The sequence below is a fragment of the Portunus trituberculatus genome, chromosome 37, assembly GCF_017591435.1.
Source record: "Portunus trituberculatus isolate SZX2019 chromosome 37, ASM1759143v1, whole genome shotgun sequence".
Classification (NCBI taxonomy): Eukaryota; Metazoa; Arthropoda; class Malacostraca; order Decapoda; family Portunidae; genus Portunus; species Portunus trituberculatus.
Genome location: NC_059291.1, coordinates 5,387,877 through 5,400,454, shown reverse-complemented (window position 1 = coordinate 5,400,454; position 12,578 = coordinate 5,387,877). Strand labels below are relative to the sequence as shown.

General features: G+C 47.4%; 1 protein-coding gene across 2 annotated transcripts in view; it reads right to left on the bottom strand.

Moving 5' to 3' along the window:
- LOC123513972 (zinc finger protein 423-like) overlaps positions 1–9,743 on the bottom strand; it is a 335,357-nt gene extending 325,614 nt beyond the window's left edge. Inside the window, exon 1 of one of the 2 annotated variants that reach the window (XM_045271489.1) lies at positions 9,171–9,743. In XM_045271489.1, coding sequence (XP_045127424.1) covers positions 9,171–9,210 — 40 coding nt within the window. In that variant the 5' untranslated portion in view covers positions 9,211–9,743. The remainder of the gene's footprint in view (positions 1–9,170) is intronic. The other variant, XM_045271490.1, reaches the window with a different exon arrangement.
- Positions 9,744–12,578: the final 2,835 nt, after the last annotated feature.

Below are 12,578 nucleotides of genomic sequence, written 5' to 3'. Positions count from 1 at the left end.
CAACGACTGTGACTAATGCTCTTCAGGCTGACGTTTGCGGCTCATGTGTTTAACATAAATCCTGGTCATCGCTGCCCCGCCCACCGGCTCGCTGACTGAGGCCGGTGGTGGTGATGGTGGTGGTGGTGATGTGGGTGGTGATAGTGGAGGTGATCATAATGCCGCGTCTGTATTTTTTTTTTTTTTTCATGAGGAGGAGGAGGAAAAAGACGAAGAGGATAGAGAGGGCTATATGGAGGATGTGGAGAGATGATGATGTTAATGATGACGATAATAATGTTGATGATAATAATGGATGATGATGATGATAACAATGATAATAATAATGGAAGATGATAATGACGATGGTAGATAACCACGACAGCGATGGTGGTAATGATGGGGATGACAACACCGTCCCTCATGATGCCGCACATAATGTAGCGTCCCGTGGGGCGTCCGGCGAGCAGCGGGACGGCCGGGTGGTGCCAGCAGACCAGCAGGGTCGACAAGCGTAGAGGCTTTGAGGGAGGCGGTAAGGTGCGCACTGCTGCCGCCAGGTAAAAGCAGTACATGTGTAAGTAGATTTTTCTTTCTGGCCACAGACTTATTTCTCTGAAAGAGCTGGATTCTGCTGCACGCGTCTCCAATTCTCTGCTCACACTGGGATATTTCCATAGTGACAAATCATCTTTACCTCAGTGTGAAGCAAAAACCTCCTGTAAAACATCAGTGTGACGATCCACAGTATTGTTTTCTCTCATCACCCCTCAGTCCTCCGACACCCTGATGTACAGGTGGCCGCGGCGGTTCACGCTGTGCATGACGGCCCTTCCCTTTACAGCCTACGTGTTAGGCACGCACATTTGGAAAAATAGCCAGCCACCTCTTAGGAGGCATTTCATATAAACTTCAATGCACAGACCACCTGAACGGCTTCATACATTTTTTACTAAAAGAAAAGCCAAAAAGGAACACGAAAGTTGAAGCAAAAATGTAGGAGAGTTTTGTGGCGCAGAGTGAGGCTCCGACGCCTCCTGTCACTCATTGCCGGGAAAAATAAAGCGGCTGGGCATGCGGCGTCCCTCGCTCCCGTCCTCGTGATCCTGGACCGAAAACGTTCACAACGGCGTGATCTGCGTTTCATTAAGTTACGCAGCAGCTGCAGGAAAGAAAAGTTACGCGCAGTGTTCTTTACCAGGCTTTCGGTGCCGCCGCCAGCCCGGAGGAATATGAAATATATTTCATAGCGCACCATGATAAATTTCACTGACCAGGGAATGGGTGAGGCGAGGAAGAGGAAGCCGGCTTAAAGGAGACTGTTGTGGCGGTGTGCAGGAGAGTTTCGCCAGCTTTTATCTTTCAATAATGAACTCAAACTAGATTCTTCCTGTTCCAGCATCATAACAGTTCCATGTAACTAATGTCCCGCCAATCTCATATTTTCACATCAATCTCATTTAATTCAATAACAAAATATATCATTGCCTTCATGTTCAAAATCACAATAACTTGCTTCGTCCAAAAATCACACTTAAGCTCTCATGATATAGTACAGTGACACTTTTCAAATAAACCCTTCACGTTTCTCATACCAAACATTGTGTGTGTGTGTGTAATTCACCTCGGTCGCCTGCTGGTCACCCAGCCAGTCTTCCCTAGTGTGTGTGTGTGTGTGTGTGTCCAAAGGCAGGAGGCCTCCTCATCATGACGCGGCCACACCTTCCTGGCGTCGTTCAGGTGAGCTCTGCATAAGAGGATAACGAATCTGTACACAGCCGAGGTTCAGATTGTCCTGAGAATTTCATAAAGGTCAGCACATCGCCTCTAGGCCGCCGCTCCTCCCTGCAGTAAAGACCAAGGCGGTCATCTTTGATCCCAGCCGCTGCACCATGGACAGGACAACAAGGCCCCCGACCCCGCACAGCGACACGCTCTGCTGGGAGTGTGGAAGGGCCGCTCAGCCTCGCCGCTCACCTGGGCGCACCGAGTGAAGGAAATGAAGCCGTGAGTGAGCCGGTGGTGGAATAGCAGGCCAAAGGTGGTGAGGGAGCCTTGCTGCCCTCGCCCCACCGGAACCAGGAAATGAACAAAAGCACAACCAGATAATACAAAAAGAGAACATGAAGATTAACAACATATTGTGTTCCAAGAATCAAACAGAACTGCAAACAGTGGAAATCACTATGCAGGAATAATCTAGAAGGAAAAAGAAAAGGAAAGGTTGTCAGAGGTTGCTTTTCTCATGGAGCATCGATGACAACTTGAAAAACGCATAGCCTTAAAAAAGAAAAAAATCAAGCCTTCCTAAAGTTAGCAAGAGACTACGTGAAATAAAAGAGTGAACAAAAAAATCATTTGTACAACCAACCAGCTTTTCTACTACTAATCCCTTCTCTTTCACACACACACACACACACACACACACACACACACACACACACACACAAAGAAAACGGGTCAACTATTATGGTAGTGAGGAAAAGATGAAACAACCATGACCTAAAAGTTAAGGCGGGACGGAAACAATAGCACGATGTAACCACTTCACGACCCAGAGAGAGAGAGAGAGAGAGAGAGAGAGAGAGAGAGAGAACATTACTGACTTACGAAGAAATACAAAATGTTCATCAATTAACTTCCTCAGCGTCTCCTCGTGCCCATTAAGTCTCTCTCTGTCTCTCTCTCTCTCTCTCTCCTCTCTCTCTCTCTCTCTCTCTCTCTCTCTCTCTCTCTCTCTCACACACACACACACACACACACACACACACACACACACACACACACACACACACACACACACACACACTTGAAGAGACGGAGCGAAATATCATATACATATATATTTTGGCGATGAATTTCGAAAATTTACGGTGATTTAAACGTCTCTTACCATAAAAAACATTTGAATCACCCGAACCTGACTATTTCTTGAACTGTCGCTTGGCAAAAGAATTCAGTGGCGCTGAATGCTTTAAACAATATGAATAATTAAAATGGAGCCTCTCTATATATATTCATATCTATATCAATTCATTTATTATTTTCTAAGTTTATAGTGATTACGACACGGAATTGACGCCATAAATTGACAATATGTTCAATGGTACGCTTTCGTCAGTCACGTGACACGGAAAAAGACAATCCTGAGGGTAGTGAAGGCGCTGCACACAGGTGATCTGAAACCAATCGATGACAGAACAACACACACACAGCAGGGACTTGAATGCAGGACTCAGACTTACCATGCCGCCACCCTCACCACCATGACTCTCACCATTCAACCTCCAGTGCCCTCCACTACTTGAGCAACTCCAGAAAGTTATGTTTTTATCATCTACACTGAATAACATTACGTCCACCAGCAAATCCAAAAACAGTTTATTATTCAAAGAAGGACTCGTATTCCCTTTATTCCGACGTCCAGAGATCTTTCGTGTCCCTATTTATACTGTCAGTGACGCCTTGCAACAGACACAGCTAAGGTATTTGGGGCGTGTGTGGCGGAAACCCAGAGTGAAGCGTATGAAGCATAGATAAGGCATAGGTAACGTCCTCGGAGACCCACTGTCCTGAAACAGCTTCACCGAGACAGAATGAAATCTCCAGGGGTTGATAGGGAAAGCCGCGCCTCTAGGGACGGTAACGCGGCACTGAGAGGCGGCGTGAGCGAAAGCAGGTGTAGGAGACAGCGAGAATCTAGCGGAAGGCGGAAAGCACTCGCCAGGTGAGGTGACAGGTGGCTGCCTCAAGAGAACAAGATACACAGGCAAGCTGAAGACGAGGACCATGACGAGGGACAACACACACCACGCACCGCCGACTGTCTTCACGCCAATCCTCGCGTCACGTTACACCCTTCCTCCTACACCAATCACATGGGGAAAGGAGGACATTTCTGCCTCATTCCTTGCTTGTGTTTCAGTTACGAATCCTTAGGTAAAAGTGTGAAGATACTGGATGTTTACTCAATGGTTACGCATGAAGTCAACCAAACCCACTGTAGTCACCTGATCGCTGTGCTGAGAGTTACGTGGTTGTTATCGTTGCTTGATTGTTTGTGTTCACAGTTCCTTTTGTCTCCTCTGATTTTCAGTGTCAGCCTTTAATATATTCCTCGTTGTATCTAATAATGACCCTTTGTGTTGCGGGAACAATGAAAGACAAATATCTGACCACCTGCGATATCAAGGTCAAGAATTGCAAGATCCAGTGATGCGCATGTACAAAAATAGGGTGAAGTGTGCTCGTACAAACACTTAATACAGGGAGAGTGATATCTTTGACTTAGCAGTAGTAGTAGTAGTAGTAGTAGTAGTAGTAGTAGTAGTAGTAGTAGTAGTAGTAGTAGTAGTAGTAGTAGTAGCAGCAGTAGCAGCAGTAGCAGCAGCACCACCACCATTTAACCCAAGCAGAACTCTATCCAGTACTCTTAACCCTCAGTACTGGGACACATTTTCACCTTGAGATTTGTGTATGATTAGACCATTTAATTGACATTAAGAAGGTCTATGGAAGTTAAAAGATTAATGGCTACTTTCTTCACTATTATAATCCCCTACATAAGTTTCTGGAGCTGTATAAAATCACCAAACAGTAACCAGAATGAATGTGAAAACGCGTCATGGTACTGAAGGGTGTTAAACGCTTTGCTCTTTCACCATCACTACTTTCCAAAGGCTTTAGTTGAAGATGTTCATGTTCTTCAGGGCATTTTTATGGTTCCAGTGATGGACTGGCAAGATTTATAGATTGTTATAAGGAGAAACTGTCTTGAAAAACTGGCTAGTCGTCTCTGTGGCCTTGGAAAACTGCCAAGGTGAAAGAGCAAGGCGTTTCTGAATACGGGCGTCTAACTGACCAACTGGCGCGAATGGCTTGGCTAACATTCCCCTTCCGAAAGATGAAATTATGTGGCATGCATCACAACACACGAAGAAAAATGCAATTATAAGAGAACGATGCCGAATGACGTTGTACAGTAATGCGTGTTTCTGTGTGTGTGTTAAGATGAAAAAGAAAATGCATGTGTTTCTTTACATCCTTCTACGTACAATCCTTCTACTCCTGCTTCTTCTTCCTCCTCCTTCTCCAATTGCTACTGTTTCTCTTTCATACCATCTCCATCACATCCTCCTCCTACTGCTACTTCTCCTCCTCCTCCTCCTCCTCCTCCTCCTCCTCCTCCTCCAGCCGTGTTGCATCAGGCCACGCGGATGTTAAGTAGCAGAGGAAAATAATGAAAAGAATTTAAAGCGAGAGAGGATGCACAGTACGGAAGAGTTAATTTCATAGAGAGAGAGAGAGAGAGAGAGAGAGAGAGAGAGAGAGAGAGAGAGAGAGAGAGAGAGAGAGAGAGAGAGAGAGAGAGAGAGAATGAAATGGAGGCAAAGACAAAGGAAACAGACAAACATGTATGTAAAAGCAAGAAAGAGCAAACAAACGCCTGATGTAACTTACTACCAAACAAATAGATAAGAAAAGAGACGAATAGACAGAGAAACAGACAGACAGACAGACAGACAGACAGACAGACGGACGGACGGACGAAAAAAAATACGAAAAAGAAACACTTCCAAAGAACTAAACGTGATAAACAGAAGAAAATAAAAATAAAAAAGATGGAAAGAAAAAATGGACTAGGGGAGAGAAGAAAGAAAAGCAAGGGAGAAAATGTAGCAAAAATTGGAGAAAGGAAACATGAAGAAAAGGACGATGCTTGGAGAGACGAACGAAGGTATAGAGAGAGAGAGAGAGAGAGAGAGAGAGAGAGAGAGAGAGAGAGAGAGAGAGAGAGAGAGAGAGAGAGAGAGAGAGAGAGAGAGAGAGAGAGAGAGAGAGAGAGAGAGAGAGAAGAGGAGATGGCGTCCCAAGGGTGAGCAGGAGATTCCCCAAGGATGCCAGGCTGTCTGACGTCTCCCAGCACTAGCCTCCACTGGTGTGTGTGGGTGCGTGTGTGCGTGTGAGGAGGGAAAGAGAGAGATAGAGAGAGAGAGAGAGAGAGAGAGAGAGAGAGAGAGAGAGAGAGAGAGAGAGAGAGAGAGAGAGAGACGTATGTATATAGTATTCAAAGCTGCTAGGCCAAGTTCACTTTATCTCCCAAACAAAACAAGACACACATGAGGCAACAGCATCTTTGAACAGTGCTGCAAATATAGTTAAGAGTTGAGTGTGAATCGGCCGCGCCCTGCCAAACCCTGCAGCAGCCACCTTCAGGAAGTGGAGGAAGTAAGTCGTCAGCTTCGGCCCGGAGACTCATCCAACTGCAAACTCTGGTCGCAGCCTTTGACGCGTGACAACACCAAACTGAGTGTGCAGGGAGGCGCTGGTCGGCCGGCGGTAAGCTGCTGCCACTCACGCAGTCCTCGTCCATCAGGTGAGCCATCGAGCTGTGCAGTGTAATCCACGTCTGGCAGGCCGTGGTGCAAAGTATTCCCAAGGGCTGGCTGTGTGCTGTGTACTGCCCTTTGCGGCGTCCTGGCGGCACATGCCTTTCTAACCCCCGTGTGGCGCCGAGTGTGGGCGTGTCTGTACGTCTTCTATTATTCCCTGTGCATGGCAGAACGGAACAGTGTTTGGGTGTGTGCGTGTCAATATGCAGGTGAGGAGCTTTTCATTACTGCACGCCCCCCACTTTGCCATCTTGGGTATTCAGTAGCCCTGACAGCGATCCTCCTCCTCCTCGTTATCTTCTCTTATCACTATCATTGTCCTCTTCTTTCTTCTTTTCTTGTTATTCTTCATGGTCTTGCTCTTATTGTTTTTGCTCTTGTTGTTGTTGTTGTTGTTGTTGTTGTTGTTGTTGTTGTTGTTGTTGTTGATGATGATGATGATGGCGGTGGTGATGGTGGTGGCGTTTGTTGCTTGTTACTGCCATTGCTATTGTTGTTGCTCTTCTGCTTTTCATTTCTTTTTCTTCTTTTTTTCTTTTCCTTTTTCTTCTTCTTTCTTTTTTTCTTTTTCTTCTTCTTCTTCTTCTTCTTCTTCTTCTTGTACTCCTCCTCTTCCTCCTCCTCCTCTTCCTCCTCCTCCTCCTCCTCCTCCTCCTCCTCCTCCATTCTTCCCCAGCCAGTGAGGTGTACAGCATGAAAAGAAAACAAACCAGCGTTCTGAACGATAGTCATCGTGATTTATTATCAGAACCTCGAGTGAGCAGGCGCCTCAGGGGGCCGGGCGAGGTGGGGCCGGGTATGGGCGGGGCGGGGCGGTGATATAAGGGTGCTATAGCTTTATATACATTTTTCTTTCCATCATTCATATTCAAATACAAATGTTTAATTCCGGAAATAAAATATAATCTAATGCACAAAAATGGAAACCAGCTGGCCATTGGTAAGGTGGTGGGTGGCGGCACGCCGGTGTGCTACAAGGTGACGCTAGGGACCAAGTCCTTGATAATCTGTTGACCTTGGACACATGTGGGTCTTGGCCTTGACCGGGACCACTAGTGAATCAGAGCGATCGGACCGATGGAAATGCACGAGGGGCGAGCGGGCGTGTCATTCTACACCTTGTAGCAAGACAGTTTCTTCGTCGGCGGGTGGCGTGGCGAAGGGGGAGTGAAGGGACTCTTACTGGGTTCTTTCATCAATCCTTTCCTCCTCAACGTGACACCTTCCTCTTTCATGAGACTTACCACACGCCAAGACGGTAGTAGCCAAGTTCATGCATTTTTTAATTCAAAATCAATACTGAATCATCTATTTCATTTAAATGATTACTCTAATTCAACAATCACGTAATTGTCTCCTGGTCGTGCTGAGTTCTTCAGGACTTTATTTACTTACTCTCTGCAAGTTATCTTCTCCATGGTCTGCACCTCCCTTCATCTCAGCTTTAAGAAACGTTTCACACAGACCAGACTGGTGTGTGCGTGTCTGGTCCCGAACACGAGCAGGGAAGGGCACACCCACGCCAGGATGGCACGGGATGATAGAGAGCAAAGTGAAGCTCAAGACACTGTTCGCGCGCGCACACGTGTAATTCACCTCGTGTGTGTGTGTGTGTGTGTTACTGCGCCACGTGGACCCAACGATTATATGATACACGAAAAGTGTCTGCCAGCGTCTGGTCCCAGACACAGGAGTTTCAATTTTCAAGCCCAACAATGCGATTCGAGCAGGACAAGAAAATAAATCAGTCGCCAGCAGCACCACACAAAATATTGGATGGATGTAAATTCATGTGTTTCGTTAATACATGCTTGATCATTTTGTTCTGCGAAATGTTTTCATTTATCCACATGCATTAGTTGATCGTCCCCTAACGCTAGTTCACCGACTCCGTTTTCTCTTGGGAAGAGTGGACGAAAAAGAGAGGAAAAGAAACGGAGGGAACAGAGAGAGCGGGAGGAGCGGCCCACTGCGAGCGGCAGGGTGCACACTGCTCACCACACCGCAGGTTTTCGGCCCTTTTCCCCTCACATTGTCGTGGGGAAGGAGCATCTCCGCCCGGCACACGGCTATTGGGCCTCCGAGCTCCAGTCTGATCCTGAATACTTTATCAAGCTTCACGTCCAGCAGCCATCACACTACACAAGCAGAGGGGGCACCTTCTCATATCTATACGAAAAAAAATTGTTAGAGAAATGTAGGTATTTGTTTACACAATTGGACCCCACATGTGACCCCACCACATCGCCTCGCCACGCCCACCGACTGTTTACTGGACCCAACCTAAACAATGCACTCCTCACCTTGAAAAGTGATTGCTCTAACCATGTGCTGGAGAGAGAGAGAGAGAGAGAGAGAGAGAGAGAGAGAGAGAGAGAGAGAGAGAGTGTGTGTGTGTGTGTGTGGAGGCTGACCCCTGCACCCTCCTGTCTGGCCTCGGTCCGTCACCTGCGTCCCAGGAGGATCACAGCAAAGCTCCGCGCATCGTCAAAACTTGGTCAACACAACCACAGCCACGACTCTTCTCATAGCTGCACCTGGCGCTGGCCCTCCAACCGCCCGAACATTGCGACCACAACGAAAATAACATCAGACACGCACAATAATGGCAAAAAACGACGATGACAACCTAAGAACAACAATTTCTCATTAAAAGTCGACTTTACTAGTTATGCATACTGAAATTCACAAAACAATGAAGACAATATAATAAACAGCAACGAATACTCATTGGAAACGTCGCTAATGTTAAATAGGAAAACTGAAGCTATACTTCATAACACACACACACACACTCACGTTTGAGGGCACGAGGTTTGGCCTGCTTCCTTCGGGACATGTCGCCTGGGAGCGCCCTGCCTCCCTCCCACCGGAGCAGCACACGGGCCCCGCCGCGTCACGCTCCCCCTCCCGTCACAACATACACCCCCGCTGGCTGAGGCGGCTGTCACGAGGGAAACAATGGGAGGCGTCGCGGGTCCCTGCTTGCACACCTTATCCTCGAGGCAAACTTGTCTTGATATCGTGGGTGTTAATCTGTCACTAACTGATGACAACCTTTTTTTTCCACGCCAGCTAGTCACCAGACGCTGTTCACGTCACGCGCACAGACACTAATATTTCTTCTCAACTAATAGTAGTCTGTCAGTATATGATATCCTTTATGCATAATCATACACCGGCTTGTTTTAAAGTGACCGAACTGAGCACCGCCATTCTCAGCGACACATCCGCTCACCAACCACCTCCACAGGTGACCCTCACGAGGACGACATGCGTCCCTCCCCCAGGGTGGCTGGTGCGGGGGGGTTGTGAGGCGAGGCGGAGGGCCGCGCGCGAGATGCGTCCGGCTTGGCGGCGACAGCAACACTGAGCTGGCCTAGAGGGCGCACCGGTGCCTAACTACCTTGCACTCCGCCCGTGTCAAATCGAAACTTCAGAACTTAACACTCCTATTTTTATACACACAGACACCTGTTTATATAGTGAGGCAGAGTGGGTGAAAGACGTGAATTGCCGCTGGCGGCGTGTGGCGCCTTGCGACATAGTCTTGGCCTTGACTTTCGATTTTTAATTTATGAAATTACGAATATGTTCACGCCCACCATTCACGAGGCTGGATACGATGCACGCCCATCAGCCTCCACAGGACAGCAGGCAAGGCACATCCTGGCGAGAATAATGCAATGCGCCGCAGAAGCATTCACCCTATCGCGGCCACCCTGCCTCTGCCCCGCTGCTGCTGCTGCTGCTGCTGCTGCTGCTGCTGATGATGATGATGATGATGATGAGTAATACTATTGTTGTTGTTATTTTTGTTACTGCTGTGACGATGATGTAGTTGTTACTGATATTGTTACTGTTACTGCGCCTGATGTAATTGTTGTTCTTACTGTTACTGTTGTAGAAGTTAATGGTGCAGCTGTTGATATTGTTGTTATTGCACGTACCAATCAGTTGTTCTTCTGTCATGCCAAAGTGTGTCATTCTTCTAGACTCGGTAGGTACAGATACCTTTGTCCTTCCAGCATGAAGTACGGGAGAAGGTTGCCGCAAGACGGCAGGCACTACGGCACAAGGACGCCTCAGTTTAAGTCATTTTGCGTAGCTAAACGCGGCAATGATGGCTCGCGATAAGCAGCGAGGCGGATGAGGTAGGGGAGCTCTTCTCAGCCTGGAGGCACGCGGTGACTGGGGACGACAAGGCGGCACTCAGATGCCTCTGAGATTGTTATGTGGTATCTCATCCAGATGTTTCTTAGGTGATGATGATCAACACATGTTAAACTTTTTTTTTTGTGTGTGTGTGTGTGTGTTTGTGTGGTGACATCAACGCATACCAGTGGAATACAGCAGGCAAGGATATCCACATTCAATGAAAGTACTCAAAGTTTGGACCAAATGAAGTAGTGTTCTATAGCAGCAGGAAAGCAGAGAGGGTATTCACAACAACCTGTAACTGCTTGAGTTGTGAAACAAACAATGACTGTCAGTCTCCAAATGACGCAAGTGGTCACTGCGCAGCCACTGATAATGCATGATGTTTGTACTGCTGTACTTGATGGTGTTCGCTCCGACCCGCAGCTACGGGCGGGCCATGCCGAGCTGATGGCCTGCAGCACGGGGAGCACCGTCCTGCCACTCATTCTCTCAGCGACGTCCCCGGGGAATATTCGAGAGCACTGCCAAATTTGTAGTAAGTGTAATGGAATGCGATGTTAAGGCCTCCGTGGCGAGGTGACCTCATGGCGCGTAAGTGGTTAGCTACTCAAACGCATGATGACAAACGTGTAACGAAACTGATCAGTGTACGAGTATTGATTAATTAACTGTCGTGTACATAAAATAACGTCAACAGGCGATCAGATCACTGAATTGCTTATTCTCAAGAGAGACCAGAATAGATGAGACTGTACGTCCTCAGGTCCGCCAGACGGCGAGGTGCGCGTACGCCCCCATCCTGCGCGGCGCCACTCACTGATTGAAGTGGCGTGAGGGTGCAGCCTGGTGTTGAGCGGCTGGGTACGAGCAGGTTCTCTAGGGATGACAGAGAAGGCCCCACTCCGGAGGGAATCATTTAAAAAATGGATGATGTGGAGGGTGAGAGTGGAGCTGCTGCTGGACGCTGCCTCCAGCCATGCCGCTTGAGGCGTGATGTGCTGGCGAGGCTCAGTGGCGCCACGTCTCCTTCTTGACTCGTACCCAAATTTTCCGCGTTTCTCGTCTTTCCTGCTGTGTTTGTCAACAACACATTTGATGCCTCGAGCTAATCCCTCGCCTCACACGGGACAGTCGCCAGCGTGCTATGATTAGTGGAATAATACTTGTCCCGTCACCTTCCTACTTCACTTTTGCCTTTCGCCATCGTGCACTGCTCACACATTGAAGACAGCCATCCTATTCTTTGACAAAAAAAAAAAAAAAAATGGAATGTACTACGCTCCTTAATGACCGGAATATCCATGTCTTATATTCATAGTCCGTCCAATACTCATCTGAGCATAATGGATACATCACGTGTTGTACACCGAGCCTTGTAAGCTACGACACAGAGGCTCGGCAAGAAGTGTGGCTGGTATTATGCGCCTCAATGAAAACATCTTGTGGTGTAATGAAAGGCATAATTTTTAATGATGTTAGTTCAAATATTTCTTACTTAACTTAGGTTTATTTTAATAACAAGTGAAAGTTCTTTGTGCTCCCTTTTTTCTCCAGTATTCACTGGCTATGGCGTGGAAAAAGCTCTGCTATCCTTCTTTCCTGACCATGCCACTGGTAACCTAAAGAATAACTGCGCATCACCGCTGGGAGCACGTGAAGAGTAACTAGAAGCCTAAAAAGAAAACCTTGGAATGATGTCTCCTAAATAGATAATCAGGGAAGTGAGGCGGGGCTCCTTCACCGCAGCAACATGAATAAACTATCAGTATACGTAACACCATAAGCTGTGTTTACCATTTGTCCATGCATGGTTGTGGTTGTGGTTGTGGTGATGGCGGTGGTGACAGTGGCTTCAGTGGCTGTGGGGGTGCAGTGCGTGATGTGCGATGTTGTCACATTAAGGGATCAACGAGGGTGCAGCCCATCGTGCCTGCATTAGAAGGCTCGAGGAATTACTCTCAGAAATACCTGAAGTAACGTCAACTCGACTGTTCCCAGCGCTTGCAGAGGAAAGATGAGGGTAGATTAATATATTGTTTACATGAT